Source organism: Ictalurus punctatus, chromosome 19 (genome assembly GCF_001660625.3).
Source record: "Ictalurus punctatus breed USDA103 chromosome 19, Coco_2.0, whole genome shotgun sequence".
Taxonomy (NCBI): domain Eukaryota; kingdom Metazoa; phylum Chordata; class Actinopteri; order Siluriformes; family Ictaluridae; genus Ictalurus; species Ictalurus punctatus.
In genome coordinates this window covers 24,008,892-24,033,977 of record NC_030434.2, presented here as the reverse complement: position 1 = coordinate 24,033,977, position 25,086 = coordinate 24,008,892, and the positions used below count along the sequence as shown (strand labels likewise).

The 25,086-nt window shown below is 42.2% G+C and overlaps 1 protein-coding gene across 1 annotated transcript; it reads left to right on the top strand.

Annotated features, from left to right (window-relative positions):
• Positions 1 to 754: 754 nt before the first annotated feature.
• On the top strand, positions 755 to 20,090 carry igf1 (insulin-like growth factor 1). Its single transcript, NM_001200295.1, is given in 5 exon segments — positions 755 to 1,216; positions 2,222 to 2,390; positions 17,257 to 17,438; positions 17,752 to 17,787; positions 19,872 to 20,090. Coding segments are annotated over 5 exon segments (480 nt in total). The 5' UTR covers positions 755 to 1,183; the 3' UTR covers positions 19,932 to 20,090.
• The last annotated feature ends 4,996 nt before the right edge of the window (positions 20,091 to 25,086 follow it).

The window sequence follows — 25,086 nt, the reverse complement described above, 5'->3', positions numbered from 1 at the left end:
CATCCCCGAAATGTACACGGTGGCCTTTTTTCCCTCTGCGGCTTTGAGTCATGCCTCACTTCAGCGTGCACCAGTGGAGCAAAACCTTTCTAGGAACTAACTCTAACTCTCTTGCCCTGGTAATGAATGTGCTGTGTGTTCGTGAGAGAGCAGAGAGAGCTCATTCCTCCACGGTCAGCCAGACCGACATGGACAAAACTCAGCCGAGCAGCCAGACAAAGCATCCATCACTCACTCGCAGATGATCCCGTGCAAATAAATACTCTCTCTCTCTCTCTCTCTCTCTCTCTCTTCGCAAGCCTCACATTCAGAGAAGAGAAGACGAACACCGACATCTTTACCATCACAATAACACCTTCAATGTGATAAATTAACAGCTACTTTGTTCTGACAGGTCTCACTCTGAGGTACCAAACTGTACTTCTCCTAGTCTCTGGGGTGCCAATGTGGATCTTTGATTGGAACCCAGCTTTAAAGGTACATCAGTAGCTCTCAGGTTATGTAGGCTCCCTTTTAAAGACCTAAACATACTGTACATACATACTAAAGGCACAAAACGTGTGCCCTTGATGGTACCACCGCGTCTAGCAGCTTTATTTCTCAGAGTGCAAGTCTAGGAACTAGACTGAAGCTGTCGAAGCACTCTAGTTGTTCATTCCACTCTTCAGTGTGTGGAAATATAAAGTGCGTAAAGCAGGTTGGGAATAAAACGACGCGTAAAAGCGCACGTCGCGTGACTGGTTTGCACACAGAGAGTGTTTTCGGGATGGCACCGTGAACATCCCGAGAGGAATCGAGCGGGATCTTTGGACAGATCAAAATGCAGCCCTGTTCTAAGAAACGGGGGAGGGATGACGTAATTTGACATCGGGCCCAAAAATCCTCAGCGAATAACTTAGCGCGCACGAGGTAGCGGAGGAGTGCTGCCCCAGCTGTTTCCTGTTGAAAATGTCTCCGTAATGTAGATAAATGTGAGGGATTTTCTCCACGAAATCCGTCTCCTGCCTGCTAAATCTCACGTCTCCGAATCGAGCCTGCGCAATGGAACAAAGTCGGAATATCAGGACGTGACACCGGCACCGCGTTTCCTCCTCTCCGCTTCTTTTCTCGCACCTTTTATTTATTTCATTTTATTTTATTTGAATGACTTTGGAACAAGTGTTTTCGCCGGACAGACGCTGGGATGTCTAGGGGACATTTGGGTGATGTCCTGAAGGTAACTTCTGACATTTTCTTTGAAAACAAATTGCAACCAGATCACTCGATTCAAATTTAAATCAAAGATCTGTTTAATTGTGTCTGATGCTCGTGCACGAGAGCAAGAGAGTGTTTTATTTTATTTTATTATTGGTTTTGTTGTTGTTGTTGTTGGTTTTTTTTTTTTTTTTTTTGCATGCATACATACATACGCAGATTACTAAGGACGTTGCGTCCTGACGAACTTTGGACACAAAGTTGCTAGTAGTGAAAGGGTTTGAAATGCTAGGAGTGTAAAAAGACGCAGAAACGTGCGTCAGTTCATTGGCTCGACCGCTACAAGTTCTGCTGGAATCCATATTGCTGAGTGTGCATGATCTTTAAAAAAAAAAAAAAAAAAAAAAAAAAAAAAATACCCGCTGTTGAACCCGTGAACGCGCACGAACGTCGATGCGTAAATGCCACACTTCTGTTCGCTTTCTGTTGTGGGTGTGGTGATTATTATTATTATTATTATTATTATTATTATTATTATTATTTTAAATGATGGGCGCGGATCTCCATCGCGGTAGATAAAACTGAAGCAAATGAAAGAAAAGGAAAGAAGACAAGAAGCAAGATCATGTTTTAATTTAGTTTCATTTCCTGAGCTGTTTGGATGTTGGAAGAAGGGTCATGTTTAATACTCGGACCTAAAAAGACTGCGCGTTATTTGGCACTGGACCCGGTGGATGCACGTGCCAGCATCTTCAAGGTGGGGCGAACGAATGAATGAATGAATGAATGAATAAATAAAAAAATAAATAACTTTTTGCATTTGCTATATAACATTTCAATCCGCTTCTCCCCCTCCTAAGTCACTTGTTAAGACGCACGAGCCAGGATTATTTCCCGGGAACATGATGGAGTTAAATGTCTGCTTGTGATAATTGAGTGTTAAACAGCGTGTTGTCTTGGGCTGGGGTTCAGTTTGAACTCTCTCTCTCTCTCTCTCTCTCTCTCTCTGTCTCTGTCTCGGATGCAGTGGACCATGCGCTGTGTGTCTCGCGGCCGCGCGCTCGCCCGGCTGCTGCTGCTGCTGTGCGCGCTCGCGCTGACGCCGGTGGCGGCGAGGGCGGGGCCTGAGACTCTGTGCGGGGCGGAGCTTGTGGACACGCTGCAGTTTGTGTGCGGGGACCGGGGCTTTTATTTCAGTAAGTGCAACTTTTTTATTTATTCATAAAGGCTTCCTTTGCTGCAGCTGCTGCTGCTGCTCTTCTTTCTTCACCTTGCTGCCAGAAGTGCTAATGTGCTCCTCATAAATAAATTAAAATAAAAGAAATGCAAGCTTTTCGCTTCAGTTCACTTATTTAAAAAAAAAAAAAAAAAAAAAAAAAGCTTTCAGGTAACTTCTCCAGGGTTGTTTCGATACTATAATGTGACTCTGATACTGATACTAAGTATCACGATACCTGATATCAAGATGTCTAAATAAATAGATATATTAGTAAGTAAGGATGTGAATAAATAAGTAAATAAATAGCTAAAGGTTCTCAGGTTTGAGCCTGAGCTCAGGTCTGTGCTGAGTTTCTGTGCAGGGTTCCCTCTGGGTGCGCGGGTTTCCTCCCCCCCCCCCCCCCCCCCCAAATAAATGAATAAATAAATAAATAAATAAGGTGTTGACCTGCTACTCTAATTTGTCCCTACAGCGGTGCTCGTAAGTTTAGATTGAACAGAATGCTCTATATTTCTGCATAAATATGACCAAAAACAGCATCCGATTTTCACAACGGGTCCTAACAGTAGCTCAAACGAATGAGACAAAATATATGAAAAAAATATATATCCTCGATCAGTATATAGTTCTCTTTGTCTAGCTACTTTTCAGACTTGGTGTGAAACTCTGATGATGCTTTTAGGTCATATTTATTCAGATATAGAGCAAACTCTAAAGGGTTCACAAACTTTCAAGCGCCACCGTAGGTGTGAATGAGTGCCTTGTGCCCGGTGTTCCCAAGACACGCTCGGGATTCCACCGTATAACAGGATAAAGCACTTACTGATGAACAACAAATAACAAGTAAACCTACATGTATCGTCTGGCATTTACAGAGAATATAAGGTATATAATGTTGAAATACCAAAGTCACAGCTATGAACTTTGTAACTTAATATGTTGTGTAATAATGCCGTGTCATCAATCCCCAAATTTCGAAGAAGTCTATATAGTATTTCGGGTATATGCTGAGAGTATCGAGACGTGTCAGGCTGGTAATGTTACACTATATCATTATGTGTTATAACTGTATTGTATCTAGCCTATTTATACCATTATCCTTTTTAGCATTTTAATATGTACTGTGTATATATAAATCCATGGTTCAATGACAAACACGTGCACAATCTGACTCACCCATAATACAACACCAATAAAGCGTGAGTCTAGCTAAAATATCAGCTTTTGCCATCGTGTTATTGAAAAAGTGCTGACCTCTGTGCACACATATGGAGCGAACCGAGCGACACAATGCTCTGGAGAAACCCGAGCTCGAGCGGTCTGGATGATCTATCAGGATCAGAGATGAATGCTGACAGAGAAATGAAGTGCAGCCTTGATACGTTCACAGTACGACGCCGCTCGGTGCTCCAAGCGGAGTTTGGCCGAAGCTCAGCGAGAGAGAAAAGAGAGAGGAAACCACCGAGTATTTTTCCGATCGAGAACGCGGAGCACCCCGGTGAAACCCTTTCGCTTTCCTTCCGATACGTCGATCGTGCGCTGCACTGAACCACTCGGACGTTTCTATGTGGAGAACATCTAGGCACAAGGTGTCCTCCGGTTCAAAGTGGCGCTCCCGGAGCCTGGAGACGTTCACAAAGTAAGACGCGGTAAATAATTGATGTCGTGAAGAGATGTGAACGCACAGCTGCAGTCTGACATTAAATGAGAGGAAGTGTGGCTCGGGGTCTAACAGACCGCAGGAAAAATATCCAAACTCTAAGGTCATGAGTTACAGCCATGGCGATGTTTTAAGAGCCGCCCAAATTCTGCGCTTAAGGAAACGCACTATTGTAAAGAGATGCTCTGATAGAAGTTGACGTACAGCTTCAAATTTGTCACTCGGGTTAACTAGGGATGCACTGAAAGCAATACCGCGCTCATTTACTCATACCATGTGATACCGGCATCCGATACCAGGTGGTGCTATGTGACGTAAACCTAGTGCGCACTGCTGTTGCGCTAATGAACGGCGATTTAGATGTATTTCACAATTAACTCGTCATTTTGTCGCACTTCAAGCACCTGAAACACCTGACTGCACATGTTGGGAAGGACTGGCTTGGGAGTCATTGTGCTGGCCAAATCTGAAAACTGAATATCTATTCAATGACGTGATTGTATGCTAAGCAAACTGACGCATCATAAGTTATATGAGTGCTCAAGTCTACGTGCTAGGTTTGCTTTAGAGCGTGACAAAGCGACGAGCAATTGTTTATTTTTGGTGTACGTGTACGACACGGAGCTGCGATTTCAGCGTCCAGGAGACCAGCTGGACAACGTGACAAGCGTTCCGTCTTGCTTTTCTCCGTAGGTACGATGTGATAAAGCGACAGATCCAAGCAAATGGTCCGAACGACTCCTCGGACCGATCGTGCGGCACGTACGGTCCGACGTTTCTTCAGTTCCCCCGCTCACAGCTTCAGTTCTAAGCCGCAGTTTCCTGTTCGACGCACAAAAATGGAAGGAAACCTAACCGTGGTTTTATCTTTTCCTGCCGTTCAGTATTTTCAGAGACATCGCAAAGAAAAATAAAGCGTGGAAGGAAGTCGCAGAGATCATCGGTGCCTCTGGTGAGGGTACGTAGCTAGTACAGGCAGCTTTCTTTGATAGTCTGCCAATCAAGCTAGTATTACGCAACCTGTAAACCAGATTTCAACGACCAAACTGATTTGTGTGTTGTTTCAGCTGTGTTTAATGAGTTAGTTTTACGTTGTACACTTTGTATAGTACAGTAATATCATCGGAAATAAATAAATAAATAGTTTAAAAAATAATAAAAGGCTGGACAGGCCACGCCCACAAGAGAGAAACTACAAGTGCGGTTTAAATTCCGAATTCACTGCAGGTGTACTACACCCAGGGGGTGCTGTTTGAAGCCGAAACACGACTCATTTCTGAATACGGCTTCGAAACAGGAATAAATCCAGCCCTTTTGTTTTTGGTAGAGGAGATCTTATTTCCAATACACTTCAGGTATTCGTTTTCGTGATTTCCGTGATGCATTAATCAGTCCATCCCAGTGCAGGTCCTCCCCGTACGCAAACTACACAAGTTGCGTAGGGTCCCGAAACAACAGCGGGCCCCATTGATCTCGTATATTATTTACCGTCTGTAAATATTATTATTATTTTTTTTTTTTATAACATGCTAATATAAATGCGGATTCAGCTTTAGAGGAGTCACGTGGAAATTTCGTTCTTTCTTTTTTTTTTTTTAAATACATGATTATATTAATTTAATTACCGTTTCGGACTCGGACATCGAAGCTATCGGTCGGGAGCAGAAAAGAAAAAAAAAAAAACGAACGAAAAAGCGGCAAGAACGTGAATCAAAAGAGCGAAAAAGAACTTAAAGGTATGTATTTTTTGTAATATCTGAAATCGTTATCAAGTCTTGACGAACCATGCGATGGATGAATTAAAAACAGTACTCCAGTCAGTCCAGATCAACAGATTCAATCGTAGTCGTCTTTGCTTCGGGAGAAACATATTCCTGTTCAGCAAGGCAAGCTGTCATATGATTCCTGTCAGTGCTTTAAAAACAAACAGTTTGCATATTTAGAGAATTATTGACGTATTGTCGTCAACAGATTAAGATTAACAGAAAGAACAGATTAAGTTGTGGGGGTTATTTTGAGGTTTTTACGAAGGCACTGACAGGGGCCCCGTGAGAAAGTTTTGCTTAGGGCCCCCAGAAGTCTAGGACTGGTACTGCGCACGGCCCAAAATCAAGGTAAGAATCGTTGTACGTGAGTGTGCTGGATTTCAAGTCCAGTCTTTTCAAGTTGATCCTTGTTTGAGCAAATATTTACAGATGATTAATCCGTCGACCCTCACAGTTGGCGGTACAATAACGAAAAACCAAATGTTAATGATTTCCCGTGTAGTCGTTCACTGGTGATGAGACAGTCCTTCGCCGAACGAGCCGAGGAGGTACGAAGGTCTCGGGTCGCCGCTCTGACATACGGCTTCGCGTTGTGACGGGCGGATATACGCCGGCACTGAAAAGATTCATTTCACACACGTTGTGTAAAAAGTAAGTCGAACCTGAATGAAGCTCGAACTGAGACGGAAAGTTACTTTTCCTGTCAACAGCCACGGGGCTGTTCAGTGGTCAAAAGAGAGGAGTTGGCCAGATCCTTTATGGCCTTTCGGTGACCGAGGGTTTGTTTTTTCTCTGAATCGCCTCCAAAGCAAACACATTTACGGTAATCTGAACTTTCTGTGAAACTGTTGCATCATTACCGCATGCTGAAAGTGGAATAGGACTGGCCGGGTACAGCGCATAAACTCGGAGGTTTGAGTTGTTAAGTGGAAATTATTAGGACACTGCATGTTCATTTTTATTACACAGGAAAGATTATTTTAGTAATCAGCTAATCTGGATGTTAGATTATAGACTCCGTTTTTCTTTCAGAGGACGGCCTTTTTCCAACGCAGAGAATTTCTGGCAGTTGTGGGATTTGAACTCAGAACCTTCTGGTCAGAGAGCCATAACCGCCGAGCCACCGCAGCCATCTCAACAAATAATAGCCATGCCACGTCGCTGCTAACGACTCACGTTATGTGACTGTTTTATTTCTTTTTTTTTTTTTTTTTGGTTATAGTTAGGATCTGTGAAACTAAAGTGTTTCATCCAGAGTTTTAGGTCGTTTTGACACTTGCGTGTTTTGTGGCCGTTTGCTCCGCGAGTCCGGTACGTTTGATGAAGTGTGAAAGCTGTTTTCGAGCCTGGGAGTAGTCCAGAGGACTGATCCCTGTTCCTTTTCAAAATGGTGGTTTGGGGCTGGCTATAACCGGACCACGGTGCAGGCTGCGTAGTCTGTGGGAGCGTTGCGCCGTCTGCACTGCATATCGAGTAGCGTGATTGGTTTATCTTGCGACGCTACTTCCTGTACGCCATTCGCTAAACGTGGCGGATGGAATTGTGCGATCGATCCACCATTTTGAAGGAATTCTTCCATGTGAAAGGAAACCTGCCCCATACTCGAGTAATCCGAGTGTGAAAACGCCCTTAGAATGACAACATATAGTATATACATATAGTACATATAGTATATGTGTGTGGCATTGGTCACCAACCCTCTTCCTTGAGATAAACCTTCCTGCAGGTTTCCTCTCCAACTAAAACGTAATGCACCTGGTTCAGCTGCTCAAGAACTTCTTAAGCCAATGATTAGATGGTCAGGCGGGCTTGATTATGGTTGGAGCTAACGTCTTCAGGAAGTTAGGTCTCCAGGAACAGGGTTGGGGACCACTGGTATATGGGTTGTCCAGCTCTTAGAACATAGGCATCTGCCTTTACATATTTCTCCCTCTCAGACTGGTACCCGCTGCAACATACGTAACATAGCATAACCTTTTTGGTCATATTTTTTCTCAATTTAGTCATTAAGAAAAATATGAAACTTGAAGGCCACTTTGTTGGCATCTCTGGTGGAACCCTTAAAGGTTCTATGTAGATCACCACACAGGGAGTCACTATCTTCAAGTAGAACCATGTTAGGAAGCTAAGAGCCCGTTTATCCAAGGAACCCTGAAAGAACCCTTGAAGAGTGCAACAAGTACCACGACAGCTTAGATAAATGTTCAGCACCCGACAGATTATAGATATTAAGACCCCTTTGTCTACAACTGTGTGGTAGAAAATGTAGTTACATAGGTACTTGGTGCACAGTTCACGGCTTTTTTGGTTATCCATCTGAGGGAACCCTTAAATCAGAGGTCTTCAATCTTATCCACAAAGGGACAGTGTGGCTTCAGGCTTTCACACCTGATTCCACTGGTTTAAGTCTTCAACTATCAAGTGTCCCTCCAATCTGGCTGTAATGAAAGCCTGCCGCCACACCGGCTGACCGTGACCTTAAAGCATCTACGTAGAACCCTACAGGAGAGCGTTTGCCTTTCACTATCTCCAAGTAGAACCATTTTAGGAGGCTAAATGAACCCTTAAAGAACTCTTAAGAGCACACCAAATACAAATAGAGTTTTAAATGCCTGTCAGGTTCTACAGTAGGTATTAACAGGGTTAGTGTGTGGTACAAAAATTATTCTTAAATACTTTTTCTTCTTAACACTTAGAACCTCTCAGAAAAGCTTTAAACCGTACACTTTAACAGCTAAACCATCTTGGTATTTGATGCACTCTTTGGTTCTTCTACCCTACCCTTCAAAATACTATGGAGAACCCCAAAACAGAGTTTCCTGATCCTTATAGAGTCCCCTTTTAGGTTTTAGACGCCTCGAACCCATGAACCTCTGAAGAACTCTCGAAGAATGTACCAAGTACTAAGACCGAGTGGTATTGAGAAGAACATAATTAGCAATAACTTGGAGTTTCTACCACATACCACAAGGGTTCTATAAGGGATCGTTAGATAATTAAGGGCTCTTAGCTTTAAAAAAAAAAAAAGTGTTTGAATTGGAATTGCTGGTTACTTTCTGACAGGAAAACACTCGTTTCTGCGGTTATTAGCATTATACAGTGAACCTTTTGAGAACCTTTGAAGAGAGTTTAGCTCAGGGGTGGGCAATCTTATCCGGAAAGGGCCGATGTGGGTGCAGGTTTTCTTTCCAACCAAGCAGGAGGCACACCTGATTCCACCTGTTTAATCAGTTGATCTTGGCTTTGAATAGATTCAGAGGTGGCTCCTGCTTGGTTGGAATGAAAACCTGCACCCACACCGGCCCTTTCCGGATAAGATTGCCCACCCATGGTTTAGCTCTTTAAACAACTTACGGGTTCTAGGTATTACGCAGAAAAATAATAAGCGGTTTGTACCGTACACTTTCCTAGCTAAGAAGGGTTTGTTGGATAGTTAAAGATTCTTAACTTCCAAAAAAGTCTTTTTGATAGGGAAGCATTGTAGGGTTCTGTTAAGGGTTCCTCTAGAAGGACAACCAAAGAACCCTTCTATATTTTAAAGAGTCTACAGTCCAAAAATTGGACAAAAACATGGTCATGTTAGCATTAGCTAGTGACGGAGAGTTCTAGATAAAAGCTCCTGGGTGCGTTTCTTTCTTTCCCAAGACGATAATAATGCAGCGAAAGCTCAGAAAGTCCATTTCAAATGGCAAGTTTCCTGCAAAAAGGAACGGATTCATACTACATTCATGAGATTTCCACTTACTGAACTTATTGTACACGGCTAATGATGCATTCCCATTTTTCCAGAAACGGATTAACGTGTGGAAATTTCCATATTTGCTGTAAAGGAGATTATAAACATGAAAAAAAGAGAAGGCAGTGAAAAGCAGTATCCATAATCATCACTGAGCTAAGCTAACTGTTGAGAGTACACATAAAAAAGTAAGCAGTGACGTGTAGCACTCAGGTTTTTTTCCTTAGGTTCGCGTGCTAATCGTTGGAAGCAGCTGTAGCAGCAAAATTCACACACACACACACACACACACACACACACACACACACACTCACTCGGCTCTGATCCCAGAGCAGCAAAGGATTACAAGGGATTACAGGATGATTAGGATGTTCTCCCTCGCTGGACTCACGCAGAATGCGCACATAAAGGCCTCCTGGGGGCATTTCAGCGCCATGATGAAAGGTGTTGATTTTCCAGTGACGAACGAAATGAAGAGTGAACACACAGGTCATCAGACACGACTTAAACCCAAGATTACACCCAGGTTGTAGAAAACGATAGCTGATACTGAATAGTATTCCTAAACCAAGCTGCTGAGGTACTAGTGCCACTGAAATCACGACTGGTGTTTCGGAGCTTTCGTAGGCTACCTGCCCCTTTAGTGTTACGGACAGCGATACACCAGTACTGTGATGATTTATATCTATGCATAACTTTGTAATCATCCACCGAAATGATCTTTAGAATGTATACCGTATGTTCTGCACCCCAGAGCGGTGTTCCTTGCTCTCCAGGCGCTCTTTGCTGTTCTCTGTATTTAACTAGCTAGCTAAGCTACGGTTAAGTGTGTTTAGATTTGGCGGGGGTGTGGTGGCGTGCTGGAGCTATCGATCGTTGCGTAATTCAGTCAAGCAGTTCAACGCTCTATCACTCTGACCTTCTGTATCAGAAGGAAAAAACATCAACCTACGGAATCAACTCACAGCTAATAAGGCATGTCTTGGTGACTTTTACAGACTGGACGTTCACGTACGAGTGGTTTTGATTTCCTGGGAAGCTTCACGTCTTCCCTGCCGTGCCGAGTGTTACTTTAAGAGCGTCTGTAGAAGATTTGAAGCGCATAACAAATGCTCAGCAAACAGAAAGTGCAAAGAATTTGGTTCGGCTGTAGGTGTTTGTCATGCCAGTGATGAGGTTGTTTCCAGGGCTTGAGCTGCTTTTGTGGTCCCCAGTGCTCCGTAAACACTCTGACACTACTCAGTCAGTGCGCTCATGGAGTCTAGAAGTTTTTTTTTTTTTTTTTTTTTTAATAACCACAGTGAGGCAGTAAAAGCCAGCTCCCAAAAGTGGAAGACGTCGCTCTTTGCCGAGATCCGTGGAATGGTGGGAGTCATGCAGAGTCAGCTTAACGTTCAGGCTAGTGCACGTTGGCCAGCAGCCGTCGTAGCAGCGTGAAATGGCTCGATCAGGAAAGTGATTGTATGAAATGCCTCGGCGATGGAGCGAATTTCACAAATCGTACAGAAAACGTCTGCCGAGTTCAACCGAAGCCAAATCCCGTTGTAGGTCGGCTGCACGCGAGCACCACAAATCTGGAAGACTGAAAGCCTGCACATATCTTCTCAAGTTGCTCAGTGTTCTTGGAGTGGAACACAAACCGCCTCAGTAACAGATGCCCTTGATTGACTGCTAGACTGGTTACAATGAATCAGCAAACCCGATGCCATACAACACATCTGGAACGCCAGTGTGGATCCCAGCAGTGGCATTCCAGCACTCTTATGTAGAAAGGCTTCATCTACAGCAGTGTTTCAGCTATAGCAATGCCACATTTTGGCGTTTTTCCATGATCCCAACTCACCTGATTCGAGTCGTTAACAAGACTAAACTGGATGAGTCACAACCCCAATTCTAAAAGAGTTGGGACGCTGTGTAAAATGTGAATAAAAACAGAATGCGATGATTTGCAAATCTCATAAACCCGTATGTTATTCGCAGTAGAGCGTAGAAAACGTATCAAATGTTTAAACTGAGGAAATGTACCGTTTTTAGGATAAAAATTAAAAGGTCATTTTGAATTCGATGGCCGCGACACATCTCAAAATAGTTGAGACGGGGGCAACAAAAGGCTGGAAAAGTAAGTGTTATTAAAAAGAAACATCTGGAGGTTAATTAGGAACAGGTCAATGATATGATTGGGTGTAAAAAGAGGATCTTAGAGAGGCGGAGTCTTTCAGAAGTAAAGATGGGCAGAGTTTCACCAATCTGCGAAGAAAAGTGTGTCTACGAAATTGCGAAGACTATGAACTTCTCACCATCTTCAGTACATAATATCATCAAATGATTCTGAGAATCTGGAGAAGTCTCTGTGCGCGAGGGATGAGGGTGAAAACGTATGTGAACGTGATCCAGAAACGCCACCGTCTTCTCTGGGACAAAGCTCATTTAAAATGGACCGAGGCAAAGTGGAAAACTGTTCTGTGGGTCAGACGAATCCAAATCTGAAATTCTTTTTGGAAAGCATGGACGCCGTGTCCAATAAACTAAAGAGGAGAGGGACCACCCTGCTTTTTGTCAGCACTCAGTTCAAAAGCCTGCATCTCTGATGGTACGGGGTGAATTAGTGCCTATGGAACGGGCAGCTTGCACATCTGGAAAGGCACCATCAGTGCTGAAAGATATATACAGAGCAATATATATATATATATATATATATATATATATATATATATATATATATATATATATATATATATATATATCAACATCTGCTTCCATCCAGATTCCATCCCATCTTTACTTCTGAGAGACTCCGCCTCTCTAAGATACTCTTTTTATACCCAATCACCTTACTGACCTGTTGCCAATTAACCTAATTAGTTGCAAAATGTTCCTCCAGCTGATTCTTTTTACTAACACTTACTTTTCCAGGACTTTGTTGCCCCCGTCCCAACTTTTTTGAGACATGCTGCGGCCATCAAATTCAAAATGACCTTATTTATTTCTTAAAACGGTACACTTCCTCAGATTAAACATTCGATATGTTTTCTACGCTCTACTGTGAGTAACATACGGATTTGTGAGAATTGCAAATCATTGCATCGTGTTTTTATTGACACTTTACATAGCGTCCCAACTTTTTTGGACTCGGGGTTCTACACCAGAATGTATAGGGCGATGGAACTCCTGGACCAGGATTGAGAAACTGCAATGCTCCTCTACAACGTACATGATATCGATGGTCAAATGTTAGGTACCAAGGTACCAATGACAAGAAAGCCAGTCTTACACTGCTGGATGCTAACAACCAATCTATACAGAAAAAGGAACCAGTTATCCACCCTAATGAAGCACTTACACACCTTACTGCACCCGTTAGAATCTCTAATCAAACAGCCAGTGTTTCCTTAACTCTATCTCCAAGTAGAAACCTTCCAGGAGACTAAGAAGCCTTGAATCTCTGAACCTTTGAAGAACCCTGGAAAACTATTTACCCTGTTAATACCTACACTCTTAGGTTCTTCAAGTTATCTTTAAGGGTATATTGCATAATTAAGGGTTCTTAGGATCCAAAACAGGGATCTGCTTGGAACCATACACATATGGTTCCAAGTAGATCCCTGTTTTGGATCCTAAGAACCCTTACTCGTGCAATAAACCCTTAAAGAACCACTTTAAGGCAGTGGTCACCAACCGTGTTCCTGGAGATCTACGTTACCGAGGACTTTCGCTCCAACCATAATCGCCTTAAGAAGAACCAAAACAGGTGCGTTCGATTTAGGAGAAAATAGAACAATGAAGTTGTTAGCGTTAGCTAGAAGAACCTTGAAGTATCCAGTGGACCCCCGGAACCCTTGAAGAACCCTCTTTTTCTCAGAGTGTAGGCTCTAAGTCATCAGAAAGTGATCTACAGAACAACTGATTCCATTCGCTATAGATGTGAAACATCTATAGCTGAGTTTGCTTCCCAGCCTTATTCAATCAAGCAGCATGCGATCCATACAAGGATCCTCCTAGAAAGAAATTTAAATCTTGGGTCAATAAAAAAAAAAAAAAAAAACAAGTGAAAAGAACAGACACACAAAAGAAGTCTAATGTGGCCCACATGTCGGCAACTGAAAACAAGAAAAACATCAAAACAGCTCAACCATATTGTGTCATTACTTCAATTGACTATGATTATAAGCATAAAAGGTTGTTTACTCGTTTTTGTTTATGATGCTTCGGCAATGGCAGGGAAAAACAGCGGATGTTAATTTGGGAGGCCTTTCGTTTTCTCTCTCTCTCTCTCTCTCTCTCTCTCTCTTTTTTTTTTTTTGTTGTGAAAATTATCCAGAAAGCAAATCTGCTGTCTTCTGACAACCTGTGCGAATGTGTAATCACAAGCTTGGGCTTAAAGTCTCCTTCTTTCGCACGCAAACAGCATCTTCAGCGAGAACAGAGAACTTTTATTTATAATCCTCGAGCGTACGTTAGTGTGAAGAGAGAAAGAAAAAAAAACCCCGTCCGCCGCATTGGAACGTTCGGGACATCAAAGCGAACGGTCGTATGACTTTATGATCTCAGTCGCTTTAGTCTTTTTTTAACAAGGTCAAACACAGACATCCGGCTAATTATAGGGAAATCCATGCTTATAAACGACTGAAGAAACCGAGGAAATGGAAACGCAGCTAGGTAATACGCAAGTAAACACGTGCGCAAACTCGTGGAAAAAGAATCGGTCGACAGACGGAAAGGGGGCGGAGCCAGGGCAGAGGACCGACGAGAAGAGGACAAGCTAGGAGCATTGAGTGCAACCCTTTTGCATCCACCATGATCTTTGAAAGTAAGGAAAAGATAAAGGTCGTACAATTTCTCTACAAATTAGTAAGGGATAAAGATCTCAGCATCGTGCTTTTACAGGAAAATAATCAACGACGGCCTGGAGCGATGACGCGGAGTTACTCTGACCACGCATGGCGTGTTTTATTCATCTTACACCACGGCAATTTGCCAGTGATTATCATTTTTTTTATTTATTAAAGAAGGAGGACATTCATGCTTACATTTAAAGTCGGTTCCCATTGTCACTTACATTACAGCAGCTAGAAAAGCTTATTCCTTCACTTCACTTTCTCCTCAGTTTAGTAAGACAAAAAAAAAAACGACGTAGCTTGGTACCGATTGTGCCTGAAGACCTGACCGTGGTGGAAAACTCACAAGAGGTTACAGTTTTTCTACAGTCTGACTGTTACAAAGCACTTCAAATGGAGACTCCTTCCATAAATGTTGAATAAACGTGTCCCGTCAGAGAACGTCACCGTAGCAACGAGCGCGTTGATATAAACCTGCGATTTGCAGCTGCGCTATTGTCGGAGCTGCTGTTCTGGAAAATTCATCAACACAACATAGAAGGCAGTTCATTCTTAATCTGAAAGGTGGGGGTGCAAACTTATAAATTCATATATATTTATATATATATTTATATAGCAGTTGAGGGTTAAGGGCCTTGCTCAAGGGTCCAGCAGTGGCAGCTAGATAGTGCTGGGATTTGACCTTATGACCTTTTGATCAATAGCCCAATGTATTAACCACTGAGCTACCACTGGCCCGAAAGTTTTATATTTATATTTATATATATATACACACAATTTCTTAAGGATGTACAAACTTTTGCACTCGACTAGAAGTTGTCTAGCCGACCATGAGTTTTGGTTCCCTGAAAGAAATTTGAGTATTTCTGACGCCGTAACTTAAAAAGCAATGCGCACTGGACATGCATCATATGTAAAATATAAACATTTCACCAAAAAAAAAAAAGAAAAAAAAAACGTTCCCCTTGGTCCATTCACTGATTGGTTGTTTCGTCTTGGACGTTAGCGTCGTGCACCCATGGGCTTGGAGGTCTGCAGGGACGCAGACATGTTTCCTAATGAGAGCCCCTCTCTACCCAAAGTACCGTTGTCAGTGTGGAGCAAATCCAGAGCAGAAGTTAATGCACTCTGTCAGCACTGGCAACCCGGTGAGCCAAGAGCTATTAACTCTGAAAGGGAAAGGCATTTCCTTCTTGTAAATGCCATATTAAATTATTATTATTTTATTTGGTAACAGGGAAAAGCCTATCAGAGCTGTATTGCTCTACGTGAGCAGGGAATTGTTAGTGGAGACCAGGAGACTTTATAAAGGCCACCGGAAGGGGGAGATTGGGATTCAGTGTGTGTGTGTGCGTGTGTGTGTGTGTGTGTGTGTTGGAAAGGGACGACTGGAGAAGAAATAGCTACTGCGTCACTCAGATGCCTTAAGGGACCTCATACATTACAGTAATTAAAAGATTTGCCAACCATTTCTACTAGTTCTAGGTCGTCTGCGCCATTCTATCTGATGTCCACGACCACTTAACATGCTGACCACACTTGTAAATTTGATCCCCTTGTAAATTTGATATCCATGAATATTTTATGACTAAGCTCTTTCATGTTCCTAGAGAGCGTATCATAATCCATGAAGACTAGCATCTGATACTGAGCCGTACCGCTGTTATCAGATTCGACATTCTCTTTGCAGACCAACCGATCTAAACGCATTAATAGAGGAGACAGCTCGTCTTAAACCGTGCTGCCATCGTGCCACACCTTTGACCTTTCGCAAAAAAAAAAAGAAGATTCTAGAGAGTCAGGAGTTTACTGTGACCTTTGAAACCCTTCATAAGTCCCAAGACGACGTGTTGGGAGTTTGTTAAGAACTATCTATGGGGGGTGTGGGGGGGGGGGGGGGGTTTACAAAAAAAAGATGTCTATTAACATTAATTGTAACCAAAAAAAAAAAAAAAAAAAAAAAAAAAAAAGAAGAGATCCCATCCAGAATAGGACGGGTTCCTCTCCAGGTTCTTCCTCCGGTCAGCTCTGACTTGCTCATTAGGCAACTAAATCGGAACCCATATCCAGATATACGTAAAGCTGCTTTGTGAAAATGTTTATTGTTAAAAGTGCTATATATCAATAAAATTTCACTGAATTAGAGAAAGAAAAAAAAAAAAAACTATCAGCGATTTGGTCTTGTCACAACGCAGATTTATTGTAGCACACATGAACCCGCTGTAGCGTAGTTCTTGATTTCGACTAGAGTTCATCTGCAGATCACAGGTTTACATTACGACGTTGTCCTTTCTAACTGCTGTGATATAAGAGAAATAAAACACTCCAGGACATGACGCTATAGGAAAAACAATCACTTCAGAGTGGTAACAATAACTCTAGCTCATCGCACCGCCCTGGTGTTCATTATTGTGAACTACCTAGAACAGCAGTTTTAGTTTTAGTCCTAAAAGAAGCACTCACAGAGGAACATGCAATTAAGAAAACGTGTGATAAGATTCCCTGCCAAAAAAGAGTCGTGTATTTGATTTCTTTCCTGATACCTTGCCATGCGTGCACTCACCTTAATCATCTCAATTTGTCTCTGGTACCCATTCCAGTAATGATTTTCTATAGACCGGTCCAAATGCCCCGGTGTTCCAGCCGGCCCGCTGAACAGCTCATGCACAGATCTGTCGCTATGCACCGTACAGTTACCATCCAGGACCTTGGATGTTTCCGTGTTGCATTCAGCGTGAAACAGAAAAGACAACCTCGGAATCTGGACAACAACCTGACCGTCCGACGATCTCATGGTGTTTGAATCGGGGTCATTGTGTACTGTTTTGTTCTTGTCTGCACCACAGGCAAGCCGACAGGCTACGGCCCCAACTCGCGGCGCTTGCACAACCGTGGCATCGTAGACGAATGCTGCTTCCAGAGCTGTGAGCTGAAACGACTCGAGATGTACTGCGCGCCGGTCAAATCTGGTAAAGCGCCACGATCGGTACGAGAGCAACGGCACACAGACACGCCCAAAACACCAAAGGTGAGCTTCAGCTCTACTGGTTACACCAACTGAATATATGTTAAAAGGAACATTTTATGCAAAATAGCCTTTTTTTTTCTTCTTTTTTTTATAGCTATAACACCTAGTGATAAATTATATGTATTTTTTTTAAACAAGTCACTGGAATAAGGTCTGACTGGTAAACAGTATATGAATCATTTCAATATTATATATATTTACATATACCCTCAGGATCAATAACGGTCCTACCTAGCTAGCGACAGCTATAAATGACAATACTTTTGTCACTCCAGTGGTTCCAGATGTTTGTAATGTTCTTTGCTTTTCACAGAAACCTATATCTGGTCACAGCCATACATCCTGTAAGGTAGGATTTTGTTTGTTTGTTTTTTTTTTTGTTTTAATTATCTGGGGGGAAAATGTAAAGAGTATCGCAAGCACACGGAGCTTCTCGTTATACCTCTCTCTATTTAAAGGGGAAAATCCGTTAATGAATTTTTCAAGTGTTTTCCCGGCATCACGCGCTCGTCGTGATGAGTGTTTTCGAGGGGGGTGGGAGGGGGGAAGGTCCAGGACCCACATTTTTACATTTGTTAACCAGGGGTCGCGAGTTATCTTTTTCATTTCTCATGGAAATGACCAGTGAAGCTCCACGTGACTTCTGCTCTTTCTAACGAATGTTGATCGCGATAGAATGGTTGTGAATTTGGGTAGCGAACACCCTGTATGTACCTCTTTGCCTCTTAACTGGGCTACAAGTTAGTGGGGACCACCGTGTCAACAAATCAGCATGTGGAATCAGCATTCGGTAGTTAGCATTCGTTCCACAAGCTAGCTCGCTCTTTGTTCAGCGGCCGCATCGATGTAGCTTTTGGAAATAGTCGACCATAATGTCCATAATGCCACCAGCATTAACACGAAGTGATACAACGGAGAAGTCTTTCGCTTTAAACGAGAGCTGGCGGTCTACAGGAACAGGAGGTGGAACGATCCTTGGCCAGTGATATGAATTTAACTTTATGCAAATCATCAGTAAAGCCACGTGACCACTACCAATAGTAATGTGACCCCCTGATGATGCATGTAATGGTAATATTGCTGCCTCACAGCCCCAGCGTTCTTAATTCGATCCTGAGCTCAGACTACCTCCACGGGTTTCCTCAGAGTTCTCCGGTTTCCTTCCACCTCCCAAAAGCATTCCAGTGGGTTTCCAATTGTACACTGCCCCAAGGTACGAATGTGTGTACATGCCTTGTAATGGACTGGTGCCTCATCCAGGGTGTATTCCTGCCTTGTTCCCAGGATACCAGTAAAACCGTGGCAACCAGCTCTAAACTAAAGACAGGAACTCCAAATGGTGACTAGCATCGAGCAATTTTAGCAATGCAAGGCACAAACAAATAAATGAAAAACCCCCAACACTGACTGTATCTAAAGAAGTCTCATGTATTTGAGAATACTCTCATGGTATTGGTGAAAATTCCCCTTTAAATGTTTGCTCGCATGCTTTTTAGAGCCCCATATAAAAAAGGAAACCATTAGCAGGAGACGTGGCTAAGTGGTTTTTGTGGTAGACCTGCAGTCTCTCTCTCTCTCTCTCTCTCTCTCTCTCTCTTTCTCTATATGTCATGTACAGGAAGCTCACCAATTTCTGCACGAGGCTCACATACTGCCTTCCTCTTTATAAATTTTACATACTAATCTGTCAGCACTGAGACACTACATGTGCAGCTTTGAGTACAGCAGGAGGTTGTGTTTCTCCTCTAATATATAAGGAGATGACAGTCTGTAACTCGTTCATTGAAAACATGTGTTACGTGCCACATTACACCACAGCGCTGTCGATTTCTCAACGCCGTGAGGTCAGAAGCCGCGGGTTTATTCTTCCGTACGTATTAAGAATCGTGTCGTCGTTAAGCAAAGGACGGGGGGGTGGTGGTGGTGAGAAAATGTATACTCACTGACAAGGCGAAGTTTTCCGTAAGGAGATGTTTATTTATATGGTATTTACTGAAGGAGTCTCCAGTGTCAGTGCTCACTGTGTAAGAACGTTGACGAGCTGCGAGAGAGAGAGCGAGAGAGAGAGCGAGAGAGAGAGAGAAAAAAAAAGAGAGGATGGTGAGGGGACGTCCGTTTACAGCCGCTAAAACGTAAGTCATGGCAGGAACTAACCGCGTGGACGTTCCGCGACGTGAAATGTAACTACAAACGGATAAAAAGTGTATGACGTGTTATTTTTGTAAACCGTAAAATTGTTGCCGTGCTACAAGAGGAATAAAACACATCGGGATGTGGCGTTCTAGGGAGATACGTAGCTCCGGGGTGGGAACGTTCTTACTTTCCTAGAAGTGCATACCCACACCCCCCCCACACACACACACACCCCCCACCCCCACCCCCGAGTGGTTTATTCCTTACGAAGCTTAACGTCGCTGTCTCTTTGCTTTCCAGGAGGTTCATCAGAAGAACTCGAGCCGAGGGAACACCGGCGGGAGGAACTATCGGATGTAATTAAGAGAAGGATGAGCGGAACCGACGGACAGTGACGAGAAGAGGAGAGCGAGAACAAGTCCGACCTTACCGGGTTTTCAAGACGAGTGGTTCACTCGAAAGGCAAAATATATATATAATAAAATAAAATAAAAAGGATAAGGGACCAAACCAAATGTACATACACCCCTTACGACTGACTATTTTAGACACTGCACCATTCCATACAGGGGAGGGACAACATCTGTCAAAACAGCAAAATTAATATAGCTGCTAAAAAGCGTAATATAATAGCGGCTGCTACATATTATGGCAGTGGGAAACCTCCTGTATAAGAGAGCCACTGGAAACTTTAATTGACCCAAACTGTTTCAAGGCACCACTTCCTGATGGGTGGGATAGAGCCAGTGGGTCACTGGAGGAGAGGTGAAGGTTTTTCTGTGTCATGGGTGAAGTGAACATTGCAACGGTCCTTCCCACATACCCACACACACACACACACACACACACACACATAAACACACAGACATGCCTTCGCAATTAATTCCAGATTGCCGCAATCCAGTGCGAAATGCAAGTTGGCAGAATTCCAGCACCATTTCTGATTAAGCTTTAGTCGAAGACAGTACACAAGCTCTAGCACTGATGAGGAATATCTTCGTTGTATTTTCGTTTTGTTTTGTTTTGGACAACAAAAAGAGCTTAATCAGAACGGTTTCAAGAGCTGTTTGGACAGAATATTGTTAAAAGCAGATGATACACGTTTTCAGGATGAGAACTGGTTTTCAGGATCTCCTTTTGTTTTTACATAAAACAACAACAACAACAACAACAACAAGTCATAGAAACCTTATGCAAAGGTTATACAAGACTATGGAGTGGCAACGCTGACCAAGACCAAGACAGCGGAGATCAACTTGTTTGACTTCATTCTTAAAGCGCCGTTGCTTCGATTATAATAACCATCGGACTGCACGACTGGTTACGATTTTCACCAAAGCATGTACACCACATACGACAGTAAGCATTTTGTTTTCCACTAAAGCCTGTCAATATTATACAACGTACACAAGCGAAACCCAGCGGAACTTCTCGCCCACCCGAAATACAGGGGCGGACGAATCGGTAGGCCGGTTTTGTGTCAGCTTATTTAAGTTTTAATTCGTAATCGCCCAGAGCGAGAAAATAAAACCTGCTCCTGCAAATGAACTCGAATTTGGTACGTAGCGATGCTTAAACATAACGCATTCGTTGTGATGAACCTCGATGCTGTAACTGTAACACATGCTGACAAATGCCACCACCTGCCGCACCACACACATCGGTTAAGGTGCGATGCAGCTGTGGGTAACTGTTGAATGTTTCTATTTGGTGTATTTTTTCTGTTTCGGGAGCAAAAAGCTTGACCCGAAGCCGTCGTCTAACCCTCCTGACTACTACACGCGTTCACCTTACGGCTAAACATAACCGACCGACTCGAATCAAATCTTTCACGTGCAATACGCGGAGATAAGCCTGTAACAGCCAAAACGTCGCTCAACAACTTGCTGACTGTTTTTTTTTTTTAATTTTCTTTTTACTGACGGCACAAACACAGCCTCTGTTAGAAGACAATAATAATCATGAACTTTTTTTTTTTCGTTACTCTTAATCTTAATATATTCATGCACCTAACTAGCTAACAAGCTCACGATACAATATTACATTACGTTAGCTACAACTTCTTAGCCGTCAGTTCGGTTAAACATGGGACTGGGGAGCACATAAGGAGCAAACTGATGAATTTATGACCTGTCCGTCACTATAAATGAGTCGAGTTCCCACAAGACCAACACTTCACCACGTCTGAGGGACCGGGCTGCACACGGAGTCCAACGTTCTTCTGGAGCATTCTTCGAATCAATCCAACGGACCGCTTTGGGAAATCCGGACTGTGACTTTAAATGTTCTTTTGCGTAGTTAGTGAATCTTCTTTCCAAATCCAAGATTTACACGATCACACTGTCCTCTGTGTAGCCATCTCTGTATTCAATAATCCTATTTATGTTAACCATCTCATTTCCTTTTTGTTTTGTTTTTTTGTTCGTTCATTACTTTACTGATGCTGTCATATAACAGAACAATATAAGAACTCTACCCACTATATAATGGTGCTATTTTGTAGTATAGTATAATGGTTGGCGAAACACGATCTGGGTGAGGGCGGGATCGGGGGCGGGGAATGTGAACTGAGGTTTAGGATGTTTGGATATGGAGGTCTTCCCTTTTTTTTTTTTTTTTTTTTTTTTTTTTTTGCACAGCCTTGTGGGCACCAGTCTACTAATGTTCTTTATAAATTTTTAGGTAAATGATGTATGCAAGCTATTGTATTTGTGTAAGATCTGGGAATGCATGGAGGGAAAAAAAAAACGTGTTGTGATCCCACGATTTTTATTATTATTATTTTTATTATTATTATTATTATTATTATTATTATTTGTATTTTTTACCATTTTTAAATTATTGATATTTGGACTTAAATCAAGATCCCTATGCCAAATAAGTAAAGAGGAAACACTGTGAACTACAAACTTCTAATCCTATTAAAAGTTCGAAACAGCAGCTATGTTTACATGCCAAGAGTTTCACTAGTGCGAGTGAATTCACTCTGATTTCAGATCCCGTGTGAACTGTTTATACGTATCCTAAACCGGGCAGTGTGTAGACAATCTCTGTTTATATGCGTGGAACTCGTGCCAAAAGTTAGGCACGTGCGAGGAGCGGGGTTTTTGTCAGTGTTACTTTAAGAACAAACTCCGTGGGAGTTCAGTCCGTGAATCCAGCTTTGTAATCACAGTGCTTGCGTTTAAAAATAAATAAATAAATAAATAAATAAATAAATAAATAGGTTCTCCCTAATTTCATCACCTGCTAATTCCCACCTACCAAAGCAGCTCTCCCCATCATACAACAGCTACCAACCAAGGAGCACGAATTCTAACACATGCTTCCTCCAAGACACATTGGGTAGCCAAACACATCTGCGTCACAGGGCGGCGTAACACGCTCAGAGGAAAGCGCCGTCTGCGCTCTTCTGCAGACACCCATGATTAACCAGTGTCACGGTGATTGACAGGAGAGAGGAAGTCCCAAAACCCATTAAATCCTTAACGCCAAGCCTTTACTTCAAAGAGTTTGCTTCATTCATGCATTGCACCAAACGAGTAACCTTTTTTACTTTATTACTTTTACTCAAACTTGGCCGAGACCAAGGCCATGCTTTGCGAAACCGGTGTCCAAGACCGAGACAATTAGGATTATCGGGATTATTATACGTTGGATAATGGATTATTAGGCTGCATGTAAACATAGCTAGTGTAGCTTTCCCTACGCTACATTTCTTAGCTTCGGATTGAAGGCTTAGCACTGATTTGGCACTGACTTTGGCAACGAAGGGTACAACACAGTACTTGGTTGGAGTTTCAGAACGTCTTTTCATCGTGTAATCTCTTCAAATCAGTTTCTCTTTGATCATTAAAACTTTATTATCCAGGCAGCTGAATGCAGGTTCCAGTTTGACGTCTTCTGTTTATGACATTTATTTTTTTTGAAAAATCTCTCAAACATTTTGCGAACACCGTTTGGTCGAAAAGGTTACCGGAGTCGATGTATGGAATTTCAACCTAGCTAAGCTTGGCGTCGTCATTTGGTTTATTACAATGGATATGTATTTGTAATTCACTGGAAAGGCCTACAACCCAATGTGCTTGAGAATTTTATTCTATTCCCAACATTCGACAGTAAGGAACAGTTTTCAATAAATGGTTCCTGGTTATAATCACGCATCTATAGACCAACATGTATGGGCTGAAAAACTATCTTGTTCTTTGGTTTGTTTAATTTCTTCCAAAGCGCTATTTAATTCAACTCAGCCACAATATCTATATCCTCTAAATCCATAGCCATATCCGTATCATGCATAAAAATACAAAATGTAAACGTTTGTCGAGTTGCAAATTCGCAAAAATGCTAATTCTAAAGATAGCAAACATTTTTTTTTAAATAGCTAGGATCGATATTGTGTCCCTGTTTGTTACAAAATGCGTTTCTTTTCGCATTTTGAAAATGGTTTTTAACGTATGTCGATGAAATAAGGTCAGGCTATTTTCTCAAGCTGATTGGATATGATGAAATGTTACATTTAGGATGAATCTGACGGGAAATGATGGGGTCACGGTGATGGAGCTGCTCCAATTTGTACCGTACATTGTTATTGTCATCATCATCCTTTAACACGTCTCACATAAAAGTTGTTTTTTTTTTGGTTCCAATTTATATTCGTGTGTCTATTAACTGTGTAGTTACACATGCTCTGTATAAGGCACTATAACCCTACGCTCACACTAGGTGTACATGTGCGACACAGAACTACAATTTCAGCAACAGTGTTCAACAATTGAATTGAGATTTCCTCAATTCTATGCAAATTAGATACGACAATTGGCTTGAATGATTCCTCAGACTAATAATATGGCGCTGGTGGTTCGACATTTCATTTCCCCACCCACAACTTAAGTTCTTACCAATTACAATGCGTATAGAGACATTACAAATATAAATAAATAAAATAATGCTTGGAAGAAAGCAGTAGGTATTGTTGATGCCTCTGTTGATGTTACGTAGCCAGTACAGTTAGCTTTCTTTGCTAACTTCCAAGTGAGTCAGTACGAAGCCAAGCACATAAAATTCAAATGATCTATTATATAATATATAATAATATTTCTCCTTTATTATTCGATATAATGAACCATTTCTTATTGGTAACGCTAGACAGGCCACGCCCAGAATCGGCAACAGTAGAGACGAACCCCAAATGACTCCCTAATGTAAACGCAGGGTTACGCTGTGACAGATGGATTCCAGAAGTAAATCTGATGTTAATAAGCCCGTTTATCAATTGCATGTTGACACTGCAAAAGTTATTTGATAGTTTTTAAAAAATATATCATTTCCAGGCTATATTTTATGTTGTAACATGCAAACCCAGCAAAATAGGGTTAATATACTAACCCCAACACTCCTGCTACTTACTGTCAAGATCCAAAATTGACGTGTTCTGTATAATTGATGTCTAACTCCACAGGTAAAAGAGACGTGTCATTTTTAAACTGTTGTAAAATGAAATTGAATTTTTACT